Below are 22,781 nucleotides of genomic sequence, written 5' to 3'. Positions count from 1 at the left end.
ATATGTTTATAATTTTGAACATCCTTTTAATTTTGTCATACGATTTAGATTGCTCAAGTGAGTCCACATAACAATATATTTACACAATTACATGTTATTCTCAGGTTACGACATTTTAGTCCAACTTCTTCTTAAATATTCCAATTTTGACCCATTTTGGCAGTATACAGAAGAAAAAAAAAAAACACTCGTCTTGAAGCAGACAACGCGGTCCCGGCATCTCCACACCTGGCCACACCCCCTTCTTCCACAACCACAACTTCACCGTCCCTACAAATTCCACACAACCGATGATCCCCTCAAACCCTAAACCCAATGACAGATCACACCCCGCCCGTCACCGGCTATCCTGCGCCCCCTCCTCCCAACGGTTACGCCCACCCTTATCCTGCACCCAACGGTCACCCCCACCCTTATCAACCAAATCACTACTTCAACGTCGCCGGACCCCCACCCTACCCCAACCACCAACGCGCCACCTTCCTCCGCCGCATCTTCACCGTCTTCATCGGAACAATCATCATCATCGGCACAATCTTCTTCATCATATGGCTCGTTCTCCGTCCACAACTCCCACAATTCCGAGTCCAAACCCTAACCCTAACTAACTTCACCGTATCTTCTAACTCCATGATCTCCGGCACCTGGACCGCCGGATTAACCGTCCGTAACCCTAACACCAAAATCACTCTCCACTATTTCGATATCCAAGCTGCCGTGTTCTACAAGTCAAGCTCGATTGCGGTGACTAACTTGTCCCCGTTGGTGCAGGGGAAGAAGAATGAGACGAGTGTTAGAGCGACTCTCGTTGCAGTTTCGGATTATTTTGATGGTTGGAAGGGGATTGATAGGGATAGGGGGAGGGGGATGGTGGAGTTTAATTTGAGGATGGTGGGTAGGGTTGGGTTTAAGGCGAGTGGGTGGTGGACGAGGCGGAGGGTTTTGAGGGTTTATTGTCCGGGTTTAGGGGTTAGGGTTGAGGCGAATGGGACGGGTGGGTTGTTGAGTGGTGGAGGGAAGGCGTGTGGGGTTGGTGTGTGAGTTGAAAGGTTTGTTTGTGGTGGTTGTATAAGATGAGTTTGGTTATGTAGGGATTTGAATTCGGTTTTAGTGGTTGTTTGATTTGATAATAAGTTTTTTGCTGGATGCTTTTACTTGTTCTTGACTGTAATGTTGAATCATTAAAGCTCTAGTTTTGACCCATGATCATCTTTTTGAACTCAAAAAAGTCCCATTTCTCGGATCAAGCGGTCTCTCTCAAAAATATATGAGACGGATGCATACATCGGGCATAACACTTCCTCGGATCCTATGCAGGGCACTGGGTTTGCCCTTAAATAAACCGTGATGTGCTGCTTGATCCAAGTTAAAATCTTGAAGATTTGTTATTTTTTGACCCATGATCATCTGTTTGAACTCAAAAGAGCGCCGCCATAACTAAACCATGATCTGCAAGTGACTTAAATCTCGAAGAAATGGTCTGTGATCTTGAATCATAAAGGCACTACTTTGATCTGTGATCATTCATCTGTACTCGAAAGAGTCCCATCTCAGATAAACCATGATCTGCAAGCTGATCTAAGTAAAGTCTTGAAGTGGTCTGTAATATTTTTTCTAGAATGGCAACTTTGACCATTATCATCTATTTGAACCCAAAAGAGTCCAATCTTGATCTAACATAAATCTAGAAGAACTGGTCTGCGGTAATGTGGAATCATGGAAGCTCTAACTTTGACCCATGATCATCTGTTTGAACTAGGAATCCCGTCTTGAATAAGCCATGATCTGCAATCTGATCTAACTTAAATCTTGAAGAATTGGTCTGGTTAAGAAGATGATGAGTATACCTTTAGATTACATGTAAAATAGTTAACTATATCTGGACTGTATAGCATCAGAATTTGCTCTCTTGTAGGCCGTGCAAATGATGATTCCCTTATATTAGAATACGAATCCCCATGCAATTACGATTAGTTGGCGCCTGGCACTCTGGCAGTATGCTATGTCTTAATATGCTCTAGAACTTAAAAGTTATTTGGCTAAACGATAATGTAAAAATAGCCTTAATTCGTTTTTTGATGAGTTACTCAATTTCTCCAACTTCATTTTACTCGTTTCATCAATTTGGCTTCTTGTTTTTTAGCTGCCGAAATGGGCAAAAACGGATGTCGAAACCCAGAAAATAATTAGTGAGACGCGGCTGAAATGGGCAAAAATGGATGTCGAAACCCGAAGCGTAGTAAAAATCCGAGGCCCTTGTGACTCATTGTTTCTTCGATTTAAAACTAAAAAAAGTTTACAAACCGTCTTCATTTACCCGGCCTTGGGACCGGATTCGTACTTATAATTTCTATTTAACATTATAAACTAGCAAACTAATTTCAATTAGACACTAGCAAAGCAATTTTAATAAAGAAAAAAAACTAGCGATTTCAATTAGAAACTAATTGTTTCTTCCATGTTTTGGAATTCCAAATCTATTGAGCGTACTCTCTCTTCTGAAACAATTATTCTTGCAGCCACAAACACCCAAGAACCCTGGATTTTTAAAAAATAGAGACCCAAAGCCCAAGTCTCAAAATACTTGAGCTTAGGCCGGCCCTGAGTGTATGGTTGTTGCGGCGCTTATTGCCACGATAGTATTTGCCGCGGCTTTTCCAGTTCCAGGTGGATATGATCAAAACAATGGTATTCCTATCTTTGATCAAAAACCAATCTTTGTTGTCTTTGTAGTGGCAGATGCCATGTCCTTATTCTTATCATCAGCTTCAATACTCACGTTCTTATCCATTCTCACATCTCATTTCGCCGTACGTAATTTTGTGGAATCATTACCCAGAAAGCTTATGTTAAGTCTACTAACTCTTTTCCTTTCTATAGCAACCATGGTAATCACTTTTAGCATCAGCTAAAACTTCTTCATGCTATACCATAAAGAAATGAAATGGATACCTATCTTAATAAGTGTGGTTGCCTTTGTGCCTGTCCTCCTATACGTTATGTTGCGATATCACGTGTTAGCCGATGTAATTCGCTCAACATATGGTTCTAGGCACCTCTTTAAGCCACACAAACAAGTTCTTTACTATGTAAACACTAAACCCCAGGATATTTCCATTGATATTTCTGAACTATAATAATTTTTTTTTTTTTCAAAAGGTTATGTAAAATGGATGTAAGTTGCATGTGGATGATTATCAGTTTCTCCAAAGAGGACTATATTTTCTTACTATTCATTCCTTTGCAATCTTATTATTCGGGAGAAAAATCACCGGATAATAGGTTTAGTTTTTCTTAATTTTGGGCCATGTATGAGGACTTCCGCCAAAATATAACCTATTCAGTGGTGAATCTAGAAAATTTTTTAGAGGTTCCTTTATTCTCACTAATTTTTTTCAAATCATCCAAGGTTTCACTTTTCTTTTTTCTAAAAGGTCACCTTATGTATTTATTTAAATCTTGATTTAGTTTTTAGAAAGAGAAAAATGCAATTTGCGTCCCTGTGGTATGTGCGAAACATCAACCTGAACCCCTAAATTCATTTTTTGGTTTTTTGAACCCCTGAACTTATAAATTCATAACAGTCTGAGTCCTTCTGTCTGTCTTTCGTCTGTTTGACTGTTTGAGCCAGGGGTAAAACCGTCTTTTGTATTTCTTTCCCTTCTAAAAACCACAAAATTTAGTATTAAGCCCTAATTTATGGTTCACAACAAGAACAAAAAGAGAACCAGTTAGGAACCGGTTTCACATATTATGGTTCACAACAAGAACAAAACACCAACCTGATTAACTGCAGGCACAATCTTAGCGAACTTAAGCACTTCTCTGATATGTGGTCTATCGAAATTACTCAACCCGAACAAGGCCCAATTCAACCAACCTTTCCATAGACTTCCATGTTGAATTCAACTTACTCCAAATCTGCCTGTATTAGCTACCCGAATTCGCAGGCGGGTCAGTCGCATCACCAAGTGCAGAACTTTCAGGCCTATGCATCAAGTAAAGATCCAAATATGACACCCCAAGATTCTTAAGAGACACCCTGACATGATTCTCCAGCTTATTTACTTATTTACTGAATTTGTTGTACAATGATACTTTGATGTCAAGAAAATATCCTCTCTTTTTACTGAATTATTCTTGAAAAGTTCACCTAGCGCTTCCCCAACTTCAGCTTCGTTTCCGTACAGATGTGCACAGTCGATGTAACGGTAACCTACTGAGATCGCTGTTTTCACAGCTTCTACACAAAACCCACCGCCGCTCTGCCAGGTTCCGAGCCCGATCGCCGGAATCTTGGATCCGGTGTTCAACCGGAAGTAAGTCTTTGATGCCCCTTTCATTAAATCAAGGTTCAAGAAGACGATTTTACTGGCTTTAAGTAAGAAAATAAGGTGTCCCCCAGGTGTTTGATGAAATGTTGAGGTGAGAAATGAGGGTCCGGTGATGTTTGATTGAAAGGTTAGTATAAAGGGTATTACAAGATCACAAATTTGAAGTTAACAAGAACAAAAAACCGATCAAGAAGATGAGTTGACTGGATTCAAGATGAAAAAAAGGTCTGGTGATGTTGAGGGAATTAGGGATTATATGTGTATATCATTAAGGGTATAAATGATATTTTACAATAGTCAAACAATCAAACAGACAGAAGGACTCAAAGTGTTATGAATTTATAATCTCAGGGGCTCAAAAAACCAAAAAATGAATTTAGGGGCTCAGGTTGATGTTTCGCACATACCACAGGGACGCAAATTGCATTTTTCTCTTTTAGAAATGAAAAACAAGACATTTTTTATACTGGCTTTATTATTTTATTATTTGCGATATATAAAAATTATGAAGAGTTAACTCTCATTTTCGTACATGTGGTTTGTTCACTTTTGCCATTTCAGGCCAATTTTTAAAAGTGCACCGGTTTCCTCCCTGACATACTGGAAAGGTGTCACTTCAGTCCAAAAATTAAAACCCAGTTAAGTCAGACATGTTAAATGAACGGTATTATTGTCAATTCATATATCTTTTATTTTCACCTTAATTTATGAATTGACAATAATACCCTTCATTTAGTCTGTTTGACTTAACTGGGTTTTAATTTTTGGACTGAAGTGGCACGTGTCCAATATGTCATGGAGAAAACTGGTGCATTTTTTACAATTGGTCTGAAATAGCAAAAGTGAACAAACCACAGAGACGAAAATGACAGTTTACTCAATTATGAATTATGAATAAAAATAGAGAGCGCATACTAGGGGTGTTCAAAAAACTCGTGGCTCGCATCTCGCTCGAAAAAAGCTCGAAGAAAGCTCAGCTCGAAATTGGCTCAGTTGTAAACGAGCCAGCTCGGCTCGGCTCGGTTTGTAAACAAGCTGAGCTCGAGTTTGGCCTGGCTCGGCTCGTGAGCTGGCTCGATAAGGTTTACATCTTTCTTTTTTTGTCCCACATCGCTTAGAAAACAAAAACTAAGGGAGTATCTCCCCTACAAAAGAAGGTAAAGACAATGTTCAAAGTGAATTAACTATTTATATTTGCATATTTAGCCATATGGTTAAATTAAATGACAATTATGGCCCTTAGTCTATGAAGAAATTCATTTTTACAGGATTTTTAAGTAGTAAATTTTGCGGTTCTATTTTAGTTCGAGCTAGATCGAGCCGAGCTAGCCCGAATTCTAATCGAGTCGAGCTCGAGCCTCAAATCTTAGCTCGATTTGAAATTCGAGCTCGAACTAGGTCTAGCTCGGCTCGACTCGGCTCGTTTTTAGCCCTAGCGCATACAAACACATATAGAGAGAAGTAATCATATCACAAGAAAACCACTAGGTTAGGAGAAACCAAGAAAAATCATTTCATCCTTTCAAGAATTAACAATTTAACTTTATATATAACTTGTAAGGGTATTTTTCTAATATTGTGCCCTCTATGTTAGATAATCAAATCAAGATGATTATGTTTCTTTCACTGGCGGAGCTAGCTCATTAATTTAGGGATATCTCGATTTTTTTATTGTTTTGGGTCTTGGACTAACTTTAATTATATTTTGGGCTTCCTTTTAATTCTATTATTATTAATTTGGGCTTATTTTATCATCCAAGCTTAATTATTCTACAAGTTTTCGGGTTGTAAAATGTTTAGGCTTATAAAAAGAATGGATTTTACTAAAATCAAGTTTCCTATTTTTTGGTTAGGGGGATCCTCGTATTTTTTAGGGGTATTTTTTGTATAAAACCGAAAAATAAAATAAAAAATAACACTATGAATACGGGGTTGAGCCGTAGCCCGTGCTACGGCTGCTAACACTATAGTTCCGCCCCTGGTTTCTTTTCCTTTTTTTACTCCCCCAACCAACAATTTTTCAAAAACAAAATTATCATTTGGTTTTAGCTTCTCTACTCTCTTCTTTTGCAACTAGCCAACGTACTCTACAACATTTTTCCTGTGGATTCTAGCTGGTGGCAGTGACTTCTAGTGAGAAGTTTCATCACTTTCATCACAAAGCTTATTACATGTTGATTTTAATCTCTTAAACATCCATTGGTTCTTTAATTAGCGTAGAATTTTATTATTTATTAAACAACATGCCGCGATCCATAAAAGCACAAAACAACACAAAATAAGAAACAAAAAAACGTTGAACAAGAATGGAGAAGGCGGGGTGACGGCTAAAGTAGATTCCGATGATCAAGGTAACCCAGGTGGAATAGGTTGGTTCCATCATTTGGTTCTTGAGTTTGATCTGTAAAAAATATTAGTGTATTTTATAAGGCAAAATTCCGATCACACCCCTTGAAAATTTGGTTAAACCCCTCGTTCGCACCCCCAAAAAATTATTCATGAATCCGCCACGGTAACTTTTGTTAAATATATTTAAATTTGCTTAACCAGTTTCAACATGTGAAGGAGACTAACTACTGTTATAAAAATTCAATTTTCTATATGAAGAAAACTACCAGGTAGTAACAATAAAAAATGAATAATTAATTATGTTTAAAGTAGTGACACAGTTATATTATTGCAACCACCCTCTATTAGTTGTATTAATCAAGGTAAATAAGTCATCGTAGAATATGTATGATATGACTAGGTAATTAGGATTTTAAAGAAAGTTAGGCACATAGAATTTTAAAGAAAGGCAAGTATTAAACTGATAACAAAAAAAAAAAAACAAATAGTGAGAGAGACTATTTGGTATACTCATCAACAATATCGTGTTAAACTGATAAAGAATAGCTACCAATATGGTGAACTAATGTAGGTACACAAACTTTCTTTAGAACACCAAACAAGAGAACTTAACCCAAAAGATTAATCTGGTGAGTGAAAGAGACTATTTGGTATATAAACCCCACATTAGTTGCCCATACCTTATAATGGTTTCAGTCACATTCACAGTCTCTAATCTGACAACTTTTGGCAACGGTTATCCTAACAAAAGTTCTAGTATGAACTTAATGTGAAAAATTGTTTTTTTTTTTCAATTTGCTGCAGACCATCTACCAGAATAGGCTCATCAATATCTTCTGTTTCCTTGAATCAAATGGTTTAATTGTAGTTTGTTTACTGGATGAGACGTGGGTTGACAAGTTGGCGAATGCTTTACCAAATGATGTGTGGGGAACGTATTTGTTAACTTGGAAGAAGAACGGAGAATATTATAGTTTCAATTTGAGCGATTTCATCAAGAAGATTCAAGCTCAAGAACTTGAATTTCAAAAGATTAGAAAATTGAAATCTGAATCGGGAGAAAAGAATCATAAAGCAGCAACTGTTGAAGTAAAAGACAAATCTGAGGAAAATGTTCAAGTGGTAGAGAAGCAAGTTGAAGAAATTTCAGTTATCAAGATCGAGAAGAAAGCTGAAGCTGAAAGGATGACCGAAAAGTGCTTAAACTGTGATAAATCTAAAGCAGACAATGTCAAACTCTTAAAAGAGATGGAGAGTTTGACATTGGAAATCAAAATTTTGAAAGAAAATGAAAAAGTTTTTAACGATAAGATAAAATCTTCAGAAAACAAAGATTTGTGGATAAAATTGGAAAACAAAAATCTGAAACAAAATGAAACAAAATTTCAAGAACATATAAAAGTTTTAGAAAATGAAAAATCTGTTCTTGAAAAGAATATAGTGGAAAATGAAATTGCAACTACTTCTCAGCTTGAAAAAACCTCTCAGCTTGAAAATGAAGCTAAGAGTGCAAGAAATAAAATTGCTGAGTTTGAGAAGAAATTGAAAGGTTTTGTGACCTCTTCAACAATGATTGATCAACTCTGTCCAAAACCTATCAATGCTATTCCAATAAGTGACAATGTCACAAATTTTGACAAAGTCAAAATTTAAGATTGTGATGAGAAAACTGATGATGAAAATGAGAAAAATGAGAAAAAGAATTTTTTTTTGAAATTAAAAGAAAAATTTCAAGAAACTGTTCCGCAATCAACTGAAAAGGGTGAATGCTCTACGCAAAAACCTTTGAAGAAGATAGTAGAACAGAAACAAAAAGTTAAAAATTCAGAAAATGTTCAAAACAAGAATAAAAGCTCATTAGTTCAATCGTCCAATCGTGATAAAAAAACCACAAAAATTGAAAAATCAAAACTCACAGAAAATTGGTAATAAGTGGTGCAGGTCGGACCACAGTGCTCAAAAGCCAAATCCAGCAAACACGAGGAAAAAGGAATTTCACCCAGCCAAACAATGCTTTGACCTGAGCGTTTGGGCTGAAACTGGTGATTGGTACGATAACAGAGTGTGTTACAGATGCGGCTATCAAGGACACATTGCTGTTAACTGCCAGAATTGGAGGTTTGAATCGAGAAGATGCTATAACTGTAACATCGTAGGTCACATTGCCAGAGACTGCCCAAGGAGGTCAAATGAAGATGGAGGGCTGGATCTAAAAAATTGGCAAAGAAACCAGTCAATGTCAAGCCCAAAGAACAGAAGGTTCAAGAACCTAAAGTTCAAGAAAAGAAAGTGAAGCTTTCTCAAGGGCAGAAAGACAGACTGAGGAAGAAGAGGAAGAAGGCGAGAGAGTATCTCGAGAAGATTTTGTCCTCGGGTTCACCTGATAGATCGAATAAGAGTTCTGATGAATTAACTCCCTCGATTGCAAACTCAAGCAAGATGAATTAATCAGATACAAATCTGAGGACGAAAAAGGAAAAGAAGAAGGTGAAAGTTGGTGGCGATGAATTTGTTTCTTCGGAAACAAAGGAGCCACGTTCTGGCGATGATTCTGATTCGTTAAAATCAGAGGAGCCACAAGTTGAGCTCAAAAGTGAAAATTCAGTTACGCCAATGGATGACACAAACTTTCCACCATTGCGAACTGAAAATTTTACACAAAAAGTTGGTAAAGTGAAAATTTCGAATCAATTCTATTCTGAAAAGAAAGAATTTGATGTCGAAAAGGCTTTTAATACCAAAGTGAAAAATATTTTTGGAAAAATGGTTGAGGGTAAGGTAAAAGGGTTAAAGAATTTTATGAATAAAAAAGAAATGATCAAACCCCGAGTAAAATTGAAAAGGTCACACCCAAGGCTGGTCAGGCTTGGGTGCCTGCATTCTTTGCTTAAAATCCTGACTTGCCGGAACTCCCAGGTTGGTAATTGGGAATTAGGAATCGGCATCTTTCTTGAGAAATTCACAGGTTGGTAACTGTGATATTTCGACTTACAAGTGGTTAATCAAGGACATTAAGTTGTACTTGATTTAACTATCTTACAAGTGATATGATTATTGGAAAGTGTTTTTTGTGATAAACCTACAAATGGTTGAAAACAAGATAAAACCCCATGTTTGTGAAACGACACACAAAACTAATTTTCCGGAAAAACCATTTTGATTAAAACAAACTTAAGTGTTTTGAAATCATAATGGGAAAATAGTTTGTTGTCAGGGGGAGTTCTGATTGTTTACGCCAAGTGGATGGAGAATTGAAGCAATTCTCGTCAAGTTGTCACTTTACTTTGTACAGTTTATTGTTTTCAAATTTTCCCAGAAAATCAAAACTGAAACATATTTTGATTTTAGGGGGAGAAAAATTAAAAAAAAAATTAGAAAATTTGAAAATATCAAAAACATTGAAAAATCAAAAATGAATTCTGTTGAGAAAAGAGGAAATGATAGTACATCAGTGGATTATCACAGCACGCTAAAGAATTGGAAAGTTAATATGTGATAAACGGTCTCACTAAAGATGTGACGATAGGCTCAGCTAGACTAGTAGATTTGCGATAACGATACAAACATAAATGAAAAAGCCTAATTCTAGTGGGAAACACGGTTGAAAGTATAGTACTTAGTTTTGTCCTTCTTGATTGTGTACCTACTCAGTAATCGCTGAATGCTAAAAAAGCATAAAAACCGGTCAGTTTGTGAACTTTCACAACTTGCTGAAAAAGTCGTTGTGATTGTGTATTTCTTTTTGCAAAGATTTAAACTTGTTTGATTTATTTATTTTGTTTAAGCATTGGACATCCTCTACGTATACGTGAGTATCGACCTGGATGTTATTGCCTAAACATTCTGCTTTATTTTCTTTGGTGTTTCGTTTAAGCTTTGGATCACCTCTGCATATATGGAAGTATCGACCTGGTGGTTAAAGCCTAAACAATTTCAACTTGTTTTATTTTCTTATTTTGTTTAAACATTGGACTTTCTCTGCGTATACGGAAGTATCGACCTGATTGTTAATGTTTAAACATTCTGCTTTGTTTTTGCACAAATCACAGTTGATGAAAGTTTAAAGGCATTACTTGAGTTAGTGTATTGCATGATGAGGGGATATGCTGAGATCGTGGGGTCCATAAGATTTTAGTGCAAAATTAATATACCTTAAAGTATCGGTAAGCATTTTCAAAAGTTTTTAGATTGAGCTTAAGAGGACAACTATATCGTCAATCAATGTGAATCGTTTAGAACTTAAAATGTCTAAAAGCTTAATGGTGCTTGTGATGTGTCTCAAAAACTGATATGATCCTCTTTCACAAACTCACAAAAATATTATCTGTAAATATTTCTTTACTGCTTTTCATTAAAGACAAATATCCAAAAAGATTTTAGTGTGTTTTAGCATGAAATTTTGAAAAATCCAAAAAGATTTTCGACAACTGATATTGGAGAGCTGATATTCAAAATTCTAAGTGCTAAACAGGAAGAACAGAAGTTTGGGGAAGTTTGTTGGAAATGAGAATTTTTTTTGGAAATGACTAAATGGCTCATTAATTTAAAACCAATTTAATCATTTTAAATACAAGTGATAAGCATAAAGTCAAATCTTACTGTTGGTTAAAGTATGTGCAGGTATGAGGCTAATGAAAGCCAGACTACGATCCCGACAGCTGAGTCTAAGGGGGAGTCTGAAGACAAGCTCAACGCAATGGGGAAAGTGCATTCAAGGAACCAGGTAATTATCTTGAAGGAGCTTGTATCCTAGAAAACCAGGTGTCGATCCCAAAAGCATGGAAGCTTGACGAAAGGGGGAGCCTGAAGGAAAAAGAGTCTAAGAAGAAGGGGAGCAACGGAAGCTCGAATACAGATCCGCGAGGATTCTGTTCGAGAAAGAGAAAGACAAGACGCTACGAGATTGACTGCGACAATATCCAAGGGGGAGACTGTTAGTGCATTAATGTCTATCGCCTTCGTCAATCCGAGCCGTAGCTAGAAACAGTTCAAAACGAGCTTTATATTATAATAATTAGATAGAAGTAGCAAGGTGGCATTTTGGTAATTAATGAGAAGTCTCATTAATTCCAAGGGATATATATAGGAGAGTTATGTCATCATTTGTAAGACTTTTGCTCATTTGGAATTAGGAGATCTAAGCTTAGAGAGAGAAAGTTCTCTCCACGTGATTCTCGTTGCTTGTACACGTCATATTTGTCAATAGAATCACAGTTCTAGTACGTTCTTGTGTGTTCGGTCACGCACGTTCACGGATTCCGCACGTCGAACGTTCGTTACGCAATCGTACGGTGTCAAAACCGATCCTACAAGAATGGCAAGGTCCCTTTGGTGATGTTGATATGTACCAATCGGTTGATAAATAGATAATCCGTTGAGTGGATCAAACTCAAAAGAAATTAGCAAGAAACAAGACTTAGTTAATTCTCTAAATTTTTCATTCATAATAGACGCAAATTACAAAAGGTAAATATAAATAGAAACAAGACTCAAACTACCCACTACTCCTTAGCCCATGTTCTACTAAAATAGTGCATAAATTACCAACTACTTTAACTTGACTCTTTCTTAACCAACGAAACAAATTAACAAGTAAAAATAAATATTATGCATAATTAAATAATGCAACTCCCATGCACATGTATGCCTTAAAGTGATGCATATAATTATTAGCCAAGGAATTGAGCACATAACAGATGTCCAATCAGTGGAATTACATGACAGAAACATCTACTTCCTTTATTTGATATCTTATCAACAGAAACAACATTTGAGTTGCATGACAGAAACATGATCTCTACTTGTTGAAGTAAAAAAAAAAAAAAAAAATCAATATTGTGTCTCAATCAGGGACAAGCTCTTAAAAATTGGTTCACATTACCTTCAAATCATCTTCAAGACCTAAAATTTTGAGATGAAAATCCGTAATGACCCAAATGGCCATTTATAATGACGAAAAAGAGCCAAAATTTTCATCTTTAGGTTTGTTTCCCATGAGTAGTTTTTAACTTCATAACATCATAAAAATCGCACCTATCTTCTATAACCCAAAAAATAGTGTTTGGGTTTGTTAGTTATTGTGATTTTGGTCTCTTAGACCAAAATTCATACAACATATGCGGCAACGTGAACGTTTGAGGGAAGTTGAATTGGAGCTATCTGCTATAGTGACGAGTTTGGGTGGCGGGCACAATGTAGCTTAAAGAGATGCAAACATTGCTTTGATATTGGGTATTGGTGGATCATAGGAAGAAAAACGCGATGATGGTTTTCCAAATTAAAAAAAACGATTTATAGATTAAATTTTATTTTGGATTTTACTAAAACTACGTACTTTTGCTAGGTTTTGCATTAATGCCTAACGGTCGCATGTTCACCTTCCTCACATATAATGACTTTTAAAATGTTCGATTTTATAGGTAGCAAATACATCGATGTGCGACTAGCGGCCTACAAAGTTGGGTGATGGCAATTGGTGATGGTAGGGAATTAGGATCGCCTGTCATGGAGTGTGGCAGTCAACAGTCAGCACACAGAGGACGGTGGTGGATGGATGTGGGAAGGATGAAAAATCATTAGAGAAAGCAAAGATCAAATTATTTACTCCAAACTGTACTTTGTAAAGTATAAAAAAGGCTTTCTGTATTTGAACAAGGTTTTCTGATTTTTCAGTTTCCCTGAAAAGTTTCAAGAAACACCCCAGTTTTCTGCAACTAAACATATTGGCTATTGCGTCATATGTCCAATTGGGCCCATGATCAACCCTGTATGTGTTACAACTTAGTATTGTCCAACTGACACAGCTTTTGGCTATACCAGATCTTGCCTAGAGTGATGCCAAATAGTGAAATTTAATCTCATTTTGGAACTTTGGCCACCAAATTATCGATTAAAACTGGTTAAATTGCCGAAACAAATGATATATTCAAAGTCAGGTCTTCTCGAGCTTCTTCCACATATAGAAAGCCCTTCTAATAACCGAATCGAGTGAAAAACCTTCAGCATAAGCACCAATTGCTGTCAAGAGGTTTGTAAATTTCTCCCCATTATCCTGTATCAATACAAATCTCATCAAACCACTAGAAAACAAAATGCTCAAGGTTATGTTATGTCTCTAACGGGTCAAACAGATTAAATAAAAAAAAAAAAAAAACCTTGCTACAATGAAAATGCCAAAGTGTATTTTTAATACAAGAATGAAGAAACCTTGAATCATTTTATATAATATATTTTGTAATCACATTTGACAACCTAAACAATCAGAGAAAAAAACAGACAAAAAGTGTTTCTAGGTCAACACAACCCGTGCTAAAAAAATACAAGTTTGACCCATTATCCAACCCACCCGACCCGTCCATTTTATAACCTCTAACTATATCTTCAAGGATACAGCATGTACGATGCACCAACCTCTGGTTTTCTAAATACAAGATCACTGGTGGAAAATGGGACCATGTAGTGAGGAAGATCAGAACGTAAGAGGGCCTGCCAGAAAAATAATGACTCACATCACAAATAGCTTAGCAATCAAACAAAAAGTGTTAGTAAGAATACAACAGAAGCCAAGAAAGACATTAGGGTCAGAATTAGTATAAATGACTGAAATGCCCACGATTCTTATTCTACACATGTGCAGAAAACAATCGGTTAACTACAGTTGGTAAGTTGTAAACTTGAAATGCAAATGGTTATATTGCTAGTCACACACCAGTTCTTTGCTCAATAAGGCCTGCTCCTTGTTTGCTATCAAAGCCTGCATTTGAGATTTACAAATCCGCTATTAACCGTCTCTAGTATAATATAAACACAAAAATTAAAAGTCAAATATTTAACGGTTCTTGTTTAAACCCACCATCATATATACAAATCTAGCAAGGCCGGCTTGGAGGGGGTGCGGGGTGGGCAACGGCACGGGGCCCAATCCTCCGGGGGCCCAAATCTTTTTAACTTTGTATAGAATTTACGTTGTATAAGCTAGAATATATATATACTGAATCGAAAGATGACACAAACAAGCTCTTGTCGGGGTGGTTATTGCCTTGCTTAAACAACAAGGAGACGCGGGTTCTAATCCCGGCGTCTCCAAATTCTCTATTTTAGCTTCACTTTTTTAGTTTTTTAGTTTGCATATGACATTTAATGCCTAATTTTGTCAACTACATCTTTTCCTTTAGTTAATAAATTACTAACTACACTTAGCTAAAAATAACTATTTAAATTACTTTCACATAAATTTTAGTGATTAAATAATTGATGAGTTTATAATACATGGAAATAAGCGAATCGGGCCCAAAATTTCTATCTCGCACAGGGCCAAATTTTTTTTGTTATTTTCGGAGACGGCTGTGAAATCTAGCTAACGAAAGGAGCAGTAACATTAGGTCATATTTATGCCAAAAGTATTATCCAGATTAAAAATATACTTATTTATCATACTAGCAACATTACCTGTGTTTAAAATTCTGGAAACACTTGTCATAGTATTTAAGCTCAATAGAACAATTTTTTTGACACAAGTTTACATCCATGATATTGATATACATCCAATTAGTTTAAGAATAACAGACATGTGAAAGTAGTTTGTTTCCAAAATGCAATTCAAGAGAAGCATGAAAATATTCGGACAAACCTTTTTAATTCGTTCCTCATCAACTTGATCAATATTTTGCAGCAAATTCTCCAATGAACCTTTATAAATTCATGTAAACAAGCAATAAGTTAGAAACATCATGGCTTACGCCTCAAATAAAAGTGAAATGGGACAATTTCACATATACTCCATATATACCCTAGAAAAACTTGCATTACCCAACCAAAAAAACTCATATAAAATATACCCATTCAAAATACAAAATATTTCATATTTACCAGTTTCATCAAATACAATTTATAATATGACCATTATACCCTTTGCTTTCCCCTTACACTCCAAACACCCATATCCTAATGCAAGTTCCAAGGAAAATAGCTATTTCTTGTTTATGGTTATTTGTTGGGTAATATGGTATTATACTATGTTTTGAAGGGGATATATGAAAATATTACAAATAGCGTATGAAGGTAAAGAAAACAATACTAAAAGAAAACTCCATGTATACCAAATCTTGATATCAACTGCACAGCATGTACATCCCCGATTCCATCAACCCCTGTTTTAACAAATAGCATCCAACACATAAGATCATCAGGATAGATATATATATATATATAAACCATTGTAAGAAGCCTAGTAAAATGAACATGTATTATTCTCATAATGTGATCGAAAGACAACCTGGTATGTTGTCAGATCTGTCACCGACAAGTGACATTACATCCACAAACTGAGAAGGTTGTAGTGTTCCATATTTCTTAGCAAAATCCTCCATTCCAAAAGAAACCATTCTGACAAGAAAGTTTAAGATATAAGTGTCTCTATATCATAATTATAGACTCGTTAACCTTGACAACAAGAAAAGAAATAATTTATTAATACTAACTCAAAACCACGAGGTGCAATTCGAAGAAGACGTAACGAAGGAGATAATATCTGGAAAAAGTCTTTGTCAGGAGAGACAACTCTGACCTGTAACAAACGAAACCTATTTAACAAGTCTCATACAAGATTCTGAAGTAATATAGCTTTAATGTCGTCTACAACCAAAGAGTTCAGTTCATTAATAGCACTTTCTAAGAAAATCTGATAGAATTGTATCATGCATGTAAAAGAGTTGCAGAAAATTTACTTTGAACCCAGCATCTACACTGCGTACAGCCAAGGTCCCAATAACATCATCAGCTTCAACACCAGGAACCTACCTTGATTAATATACATATCATCAATACAATTAACCATAACTGATAGATTTCAAGTAAATTGCTTTTATTCGACCCATTTACTTATGAATGGATCTCAGTTGTCTTTTTTTCCTTTTTATCAAGATCAAAGAAAAAACTAGCTAAAAGGGACCGGTCAAATGGGTTGAAAGTTGCCCAAAGTCTACCTTAATGCATACCACTTCCTAGATTATTTTTATCAAAAACGTAGATATTTTCGGTAATAATAATGTTTTTGTAAGCAAAACTAATGCATCAGGTATTAGAAAAATGACAAATAATATTGTAGTGAAAATGATCTGCTTCAATTACAAACCCATTTTAACCTGTTATCCAACCCACCCATCTTACCTCAATGACTTTGATGGACATGGCTTTGATGGATGCTTTCAAGTATTGAAGGCCCTGCACTATTGTATCTGGAGTAGGTGGACGGTTGCTCTTATATGAGGGGTAGAGAGTGTGCCGAAAAGTCTGACCTAAATGAAATGAAACATGTATTAAACCAATATTAGACTCACGTCACGAAGAAACTTATTAGTTTTTCTCATCATTATATGAATGCAATTATAGCAAAGGGCATATAAGTCTAGAATCAAACAGATTTGAAAAAGAAAATAGCAAGACAATCATCTTGACTACAGTTGGTCAACTTAAGTAAAAGAGAACTGTAGTTCAGAATGTCTGATACAGATAAATTCATCACACGCGCCTCATGATACCACATAAACTTGGAAAATCTATCTGAATACATTCATGACTTGTTTTCATACTCTAATGAAGGAGAAACATAGAAAGCAAACCAACGGGGACGATTTTATAAATTTCAATTCCAAATTCAAGAATAATATGACACTTAAAAACCAGGAATATGGAATTAAAAAAAGACCAGGCTGAGGGGAAAAAGGAAGGGAGGAAAAGCATACCTTTTGCCATAAATTTTTGTCTGGACGACTGAGGCATATTACCAAAGCAAAATCCTGAAAACATAAGTTATTAATATGGCCTAGATCTATGCTAATTAGCAAACATTATTAGTAATAAACTAGCGAACAGTATATCTATACGAGATGTAGTTGTAGATTACCAAAATTTCTTATCAAAATAAAGTTCATAGACAAAAAAAAAGTAAATCAGCTTCAAGTTTAAGAGGTTTCTGTGATCATCTATCAAGCATGCTAAACTGACATGAATGTCATATGGAAACAAGAAAAGATATTCCAAGCTCACATGTACAAATAGAGTAACAAAAAATGTCACAAGATGATGGATGATAATCATAAAAGAACTAAAGTACTTGCACCACCAAAACTGAAGACAGAGTTAATAGCAAAACAGACTCCTCAAGGTTTGAGCCTCACCATCATGATCAAAAACCACCTGCATATAACAAAAGAAATGAGATTCTCAGAACCACATAAATTAAATAGCAGTAGAGCTGTGAGAAAAAAACTTGACAAAAACTTGACCATCGGACTTAAACAAAGACTGTGGATGCCTAATTGTCACACTTGATTAGAATAAAAGAAATAAAAAGAAGATATGTACCGCCACATGTGATGGAGTAAATTCCAAAACATCAATTATCTGCCAAGAGAATAACAAAAGGAGTAAGAGTCAGTTGCTTCTTTATTTATTAAATGAGACAATACCATAAATTAGCAATATACTTTCTCAAAGGTTTCACACTGGTCGCTGTAAGAACTGCCATGCCAATTTAGTTGTTAACTAGGTAGAAGTGTTCCAGCTTTGTCATTTTTTATTAATTCTATAATGACCAATAGGGAACATTTAAGAAAAGTTTGTTGCAATCTTATGGCATACAAAAATTGGATGTTTAATGTTAACTAATAAATATAATATTATAATATTAAAGTTACTATTCATTGGCTTTTATTTTTAATATATAAATAATATAATATAATATAATATAATAATAATAATAATAATAATAATAATAATAATAATAATAATAAAGATAATATATTATAATATTGAAGTTACTATTCTTTGGCTTTTATTACTTCTGTTTTTCATAGAATATAATATTATAATATTAAAGTTACTATTCGTTGGCTTTTATTTTTAATATATAGATAATTCTAGTGAACATAAGATTTCAAGGATGATTATGTGATTTATAACTTATGTAGAGAATTCTTGACGGAGATGTGAGATAATAACATTATTATAAAGTGATGTTACAAGGTCTAGAATCAGATATTAATTACCTTAAATAACTTTTTTTCAAGTTGAATATATAACTTGAGCCTAAATAGAACATTATAACCCAAAATATTGAGCAATTGGAGTTCAACCACCCATGTTAGTATTAATTAACTGTCTTCTGGTGGGATTAGAATCAGAGTTACAAAAGTCAAAACATGAATGGAAATCAATAAAAGGCGACAGAATAAACAAGATCAAACGTTTGCAGGACTCTGTTAACATGGAAAGAAGATGGTCAAATCTGAAGTCAAATACAATAGTTGGGCTTTGATCATAACAATTTATTGCAAAGATTGGTCATGGAACACAACAGAAAGTCAAACCGGGCGACATGGCAATAGTTGGCTGATGTGTGATTCAAAATATTGTGTCAACTTGATAATTGTGGCTGATGAGGGAACAACGATTAAAGGAGGTAGTTACGGTTAAAAGAGTTCAAATTAGTTATGGACAACTTGGAAAAGAATAATGACAGAGAGGAGGGAAGTTATGTGATACGGAACAGGAAGAATACAAAGCAAGGAAAAAGCAAAATTTTCAATTTTTCTGGAAAGTCAACGTTGACCAAAAGAACAACATTGATGAATAAAATCCTCACAATGAATTGGAATGGTAATGTCTTTATTATCATGCTAATAAATTCATAACTTCCAGGAATCATCAACTGTGAATTTAATTATGACACCCCCCCCCCCCTTACACGCATAAAAAACAACAAAAATAAGAGCAAGACTTACGAGTGACAAAGCTGTAGATATAGTCAAGACCCAATCTCCATTGCCATCCGCATTAGCCAAATGCCCATGATGTAATTTAGCTACCCACAATAAACAAAGAAAACATATTAGCAGGCCTAATAAGAGTTCAATCTGCATACCAAAATGTTAGAAAAGCAAACATACATTGAAATATTGAATTGTATAGCAAAAGAGCTTTAATTAAGAGTTATCTTAATGTACAACTCAGAAGAAAATATACTTGTGTTTGGTTCATTAACTTTTAAAAAGATGTGATTACTCATGGAATGACTGAACACATATACATCATTAGAACAAAATACAAAGTCTTACCAAGAAGTTTGTAATAAGATCTGTAAATGATAGAAGTGCCATCAATAAGCATCACTCGACCATTTGAAGGATCAGTATTTACTAAATTATCTGTTTTCTGGGAAGAATCAGAGGAGGTACTTTCATGTGGTGGTGCTTCTCCATCAACAGTTCCCAATTTTTTCCGAGAAAAAGCAGGAGCAGTTCCAGATAGTTCCGACTTCAAAGAACTCGACAATTTGCAGTAACCCTGTATAGCAAGTACAATAGTCAATATTCAGATCAACATAGAAAGACTGTCTATTCGCCGTCTCTAAGGTACATTGTTATCACACCGCCAATGACAGACTAAAATTTATTTATAAACATCATCAAGAGCATGTCAACTTCGATGACCAAAAAAGTTGGAACCAATGAACTATAATCTTCAAACATGGTAACCAATTCCAACACTGATGTTACACAGTTCAAATGTTGATGTCAAATGGGAAACTGTGAAGGTAAAAGAGAGATATTAAACTGATGTAATATCTATGATACAATGTACACATATATATAGATAGAGTTTCAATAACCCTAAGGGGATTAGCTAACAAGCTTTTGACGGCTAACCCTAATATATGTATTCTAACACTCCCCCTCAAGCTAGAGTATATATATCAAATGCTCCAAGCTTGTTACATATATATTCAGACCGAGGACCCAAGAGACTTTAAACCAATATACGCATTCTAAGTTTCTAACAGTAACCAATTTCAAAACCGAAAGCAATTGAACCAAATATGTAACACTATGGTTGCCAACTTCACCCTGGTTTTAAAAACTAAGAAGCGCAACGAGGCGACGAGGTCTAAAACCGAGGCGCACAGCTTTTCATACACAAGGCGCAACTTATTATATACATTTTTTTATATTTCTCATAGATTTTTAGCATCCCCTACTGCAAAATTTAGCTGTAAATAAGCTTTATATACGATTTAATACATAAATTACCTACATGTACCACCTAAAAAGCTATATGTACGTCTTCCTGATGCACAAAAACTCTAATCTACATGAGGCACGCGCCTCACCTGCACCTTAAGCCAATTTTCAGTGCGCCTTTTGCGCGTTACCTGCGCCTTACCCACACAAAAGCAAAGGACCTTGCGCCTAGGCGCGCTTTATAAAACCAAAAACTTCACAACAAAATGCATATAATCTTTTCTTCCAAGACCTTCCGGAGAGAAACTTGGCATATGATGAGTACCATCTATGTTATGAATCAACAATAGCGAGTCGGTTGTATACTTGTATTCCGTAAGTTAGTTATGTTAATAAGTTGCGTTTGTTAGAGCAGTTACTCCTCTACTTAGTGTATACATAAGCAGTCATTGACATATGATGAGTATCATCTATGTTATGAATCGATAATATCGAGCCGGTTGTATACTTGTATTCAGTTAGTTAGTTATGCTAATAAGTTGTGTTTGTTAGAGCAGTTAATCCTCCACTTAGTGTATACATAAGCAGTCATTTGTAACTGAATCATTAACAGAAATACATATCATTTTGATATCAAACTTTCTATCTCTATACAGATTTTCAAACCCTAAGACCTCCAAAATCCCTAATTATAACATGATAACATCATATTATACCGATTAAAAGCATAAAATCATAGTTTCTCAATAAATAAACACATTTCTCCACAAAATGGAGCATATAAACTGATTAAATGCGAGAAATACCTTCGTAAATCGATTGCGTGAAGGAGAAACAAGTGTTCTAGCTCTATAATTCGTTGAAATGCTCCTCCTACCGAAATAAATCGTTCTGCAGATGCTGTTAAGAAGATGATTCGAGAATTGACAGCAACTCATCTTCAATCCGTACGCATTTGTGCCTTCAATATTGATGAAGAAGCAGAGTTTAAGGGTTTAATGGTGAGTTTTCTCCTAATCCTTTCATCGGCTAAAATGCAGCAAGTATCGAACAACCCCCTCAACTTATATGGAAAGTTATAGATAGTGCCCGTGGTTTTTAAATTTTTACATATGGTGACTTGCCCTGCGTTGACGGATCAAGTAGGGATGCCAAACGAACACGAACCTAGAAAGCATTTGGATACAAGACAGGGTATGAGATTAGCTGACCTGATCACCTGAAATGTACATACTTATTTACCCAAACAGTACATTTTTTTTGACAAGTGTGGTTCGGTGGTGAAAACCCCATGGCATATAGCTCTCCAACCCAAGTTCGAATCTCGCCCCGCACACCCGGTGTCCTCCTTACCTAAGCTCAAACCGTCACGAGGAATTTTTTTGGCGGAGTTGCGGGATTCGAACTTGCGCAGCCCGGACAGGAACCCCGAAGAGAAAACCTTCCCACCTCACCCCCAAACCAGCTAATCTGGGGGTCATCGGCCCAAACAATGCATTTCCTTTTTATCTCATTGAGGCATTGTGTCCTTAGGTAATTGAGGAATCCATTGATTCACACTCTTTAGGTTTTACATTTAGTTTTCTTAGTTAATAAATATTAAAAATTGACATAGGAAAAATGTACTTAGGAATCCAAATGGGTATTGTTTAACAAACTTACGAATATATAGATACCTGACAGTAGGGGTGTCCGCTAATGGATTAGCATAACTGGTCATTTGGAGCGGTTTCAGTTAACCGGTTTTGAAAGATTATAGCAAGTCGGTTAACCGTGAACTAGATTTTGGGCTTGAAAATTTTTTACCATTAAATAAATTATTGAGAAAAATGCCCGGATAGTCCCTGTGGTTTCGCCTTTTTTCACTTATAGTCCCCAACTTTCTAAAACCACCTGAATAGTCCCCAAGTTTTCATTTTTTGTTCCCGGATAGTCCCTGGGTCTAACTTCAGTTACTTTTCTCTGTTAAAATACTTTTCTCTGTTAAAATGATGTGAAATGACAAAAATACCCTTTCCTTAAAAGGCCAAACCATAGGGACTATCCGGACATCTTCTTCATTTAAACCTCCAATTTCTTC

The 22,781-nt window shown here is 35.5% G+C and overlaps 2 protein-coding genes and 1 pseudogene across 3 annotated transcripts; 1 reads left to right on the top strand and 2 right to left on the bottom strand.

Moving 5' to 3' along the window:
- Window positions 1-49: 49 nt before the first annotated feature.
- On the bottom strand, window positions 50-4,723 carry LOC110908319 (annotated as a pseudogene).
- On the top strand, window positions 316-1,041 carry LOC110906637 (NDR1/HIN1-like protein 1). The gene has a single exon (XM_022151740.1). The coding sequence runs from the start codon at window positions 316-318 to the stop codon at window positions 1,039-1,041; it is 726 nt and encodes a 241-aa protein (XP_022007432.1).
- An 8,580-nt stretch (window positions 4,724-13,303) lies between the features above and the next one.
- Window positions 13,304-21,872, bottom strand: LOC110908318 (DNA polymerase I). 2 transcript variants are annotated; one of them, XM_022153237.2, is made up of 15 exons: window positions 21,508-21,866; window positions 19,799-20,027; window positions 19,466-19,545; window positions 18,048-18,086; window positions 17,861-17,879; window positions 17,426-17,479; window positions 16,851-16,978; window positions 16,409-16,477; window positions 16,163-16,248; window positions 15,958-16,067; window positions 15,782-15,832; window positions 15,313-15,371; window positions 14,392-14,436; window positions 14,094-14,168; window positions 13,304-13,734 (listed from the first exon to the last, which is right to left on the bottom strand). In XM_022153237.2, exons 1-15 carry the CDS (start codon window positions 21,637-21,639, stop codon window positions 13,615-13,617), a joined length of 1,296 nt encoding a protein of 431 aa, XP_022008929.1. In that variant the 5' UTR covers window positions 21,640-21,866; the 3' UTR covers window positions 13,304-13,614. The 2 variants fall into 2 exon arrangements, with proteins under 2 accessions (XP_022008929.1, XP_022008930.1); XM_022153238.2 differs by lacking the exon at window positions 17,426-17,479 and having other exon boundaries at window positions 21,508-21,872.
- Window positions 21,873-22,781: the final 909 nt, after the last annotated feature.

The sequence above is a fragment of the Helianthus annuus genome, chromosome 14 (genome assembly GCF_002127325.2).
Source record: "Helianthus annuus cultivar XRQ/B chromosome 14, HanXRQr2.0-SUNRISE, whole genome shotgun sequence".
Classification (NCBI taxonomy): Eukaryota; Viridiplantae; Streptophyta; class Magnoliopsida; order Asterales; family Asteraceae; genus Helianthus; species Helianthus annuus.
Note: the sequence above shows the minus strand (reverse complement) of the source record. Positions and strands in the feature narration are given on the sequence as shown.

Coding starts and splice junctions, on each gene's coding strand:
- LOC110906637 (XM_022151740.1), top strand. CDS start 316: ATGACAGATCACACCCCGCCCGTCACCGGCTATCCTGCGCCCCCTCCT.
- LOC110908318 (XM_022153237.2), bottom strand. CDS start 21,639: ATGAGTTGCTGTCAATTCTCGAATCATCTTCTTAACAGCATCTGCAGA. Junction 16,478..16,850: donor TGTCCATCAAAGTCATTGAG/GTAAGATGGGTG, acceptor TAATCAAGGTAG/GTTCCTGGTGTTGAAGCTGA. Junction 16,068..16,162: donor ATTGCACCTCGTGGTTTTGA/GTTAGTATTAAT, acceptor CTTTCTTGTCAG/AATGGTTTCTTTTGGAATGG.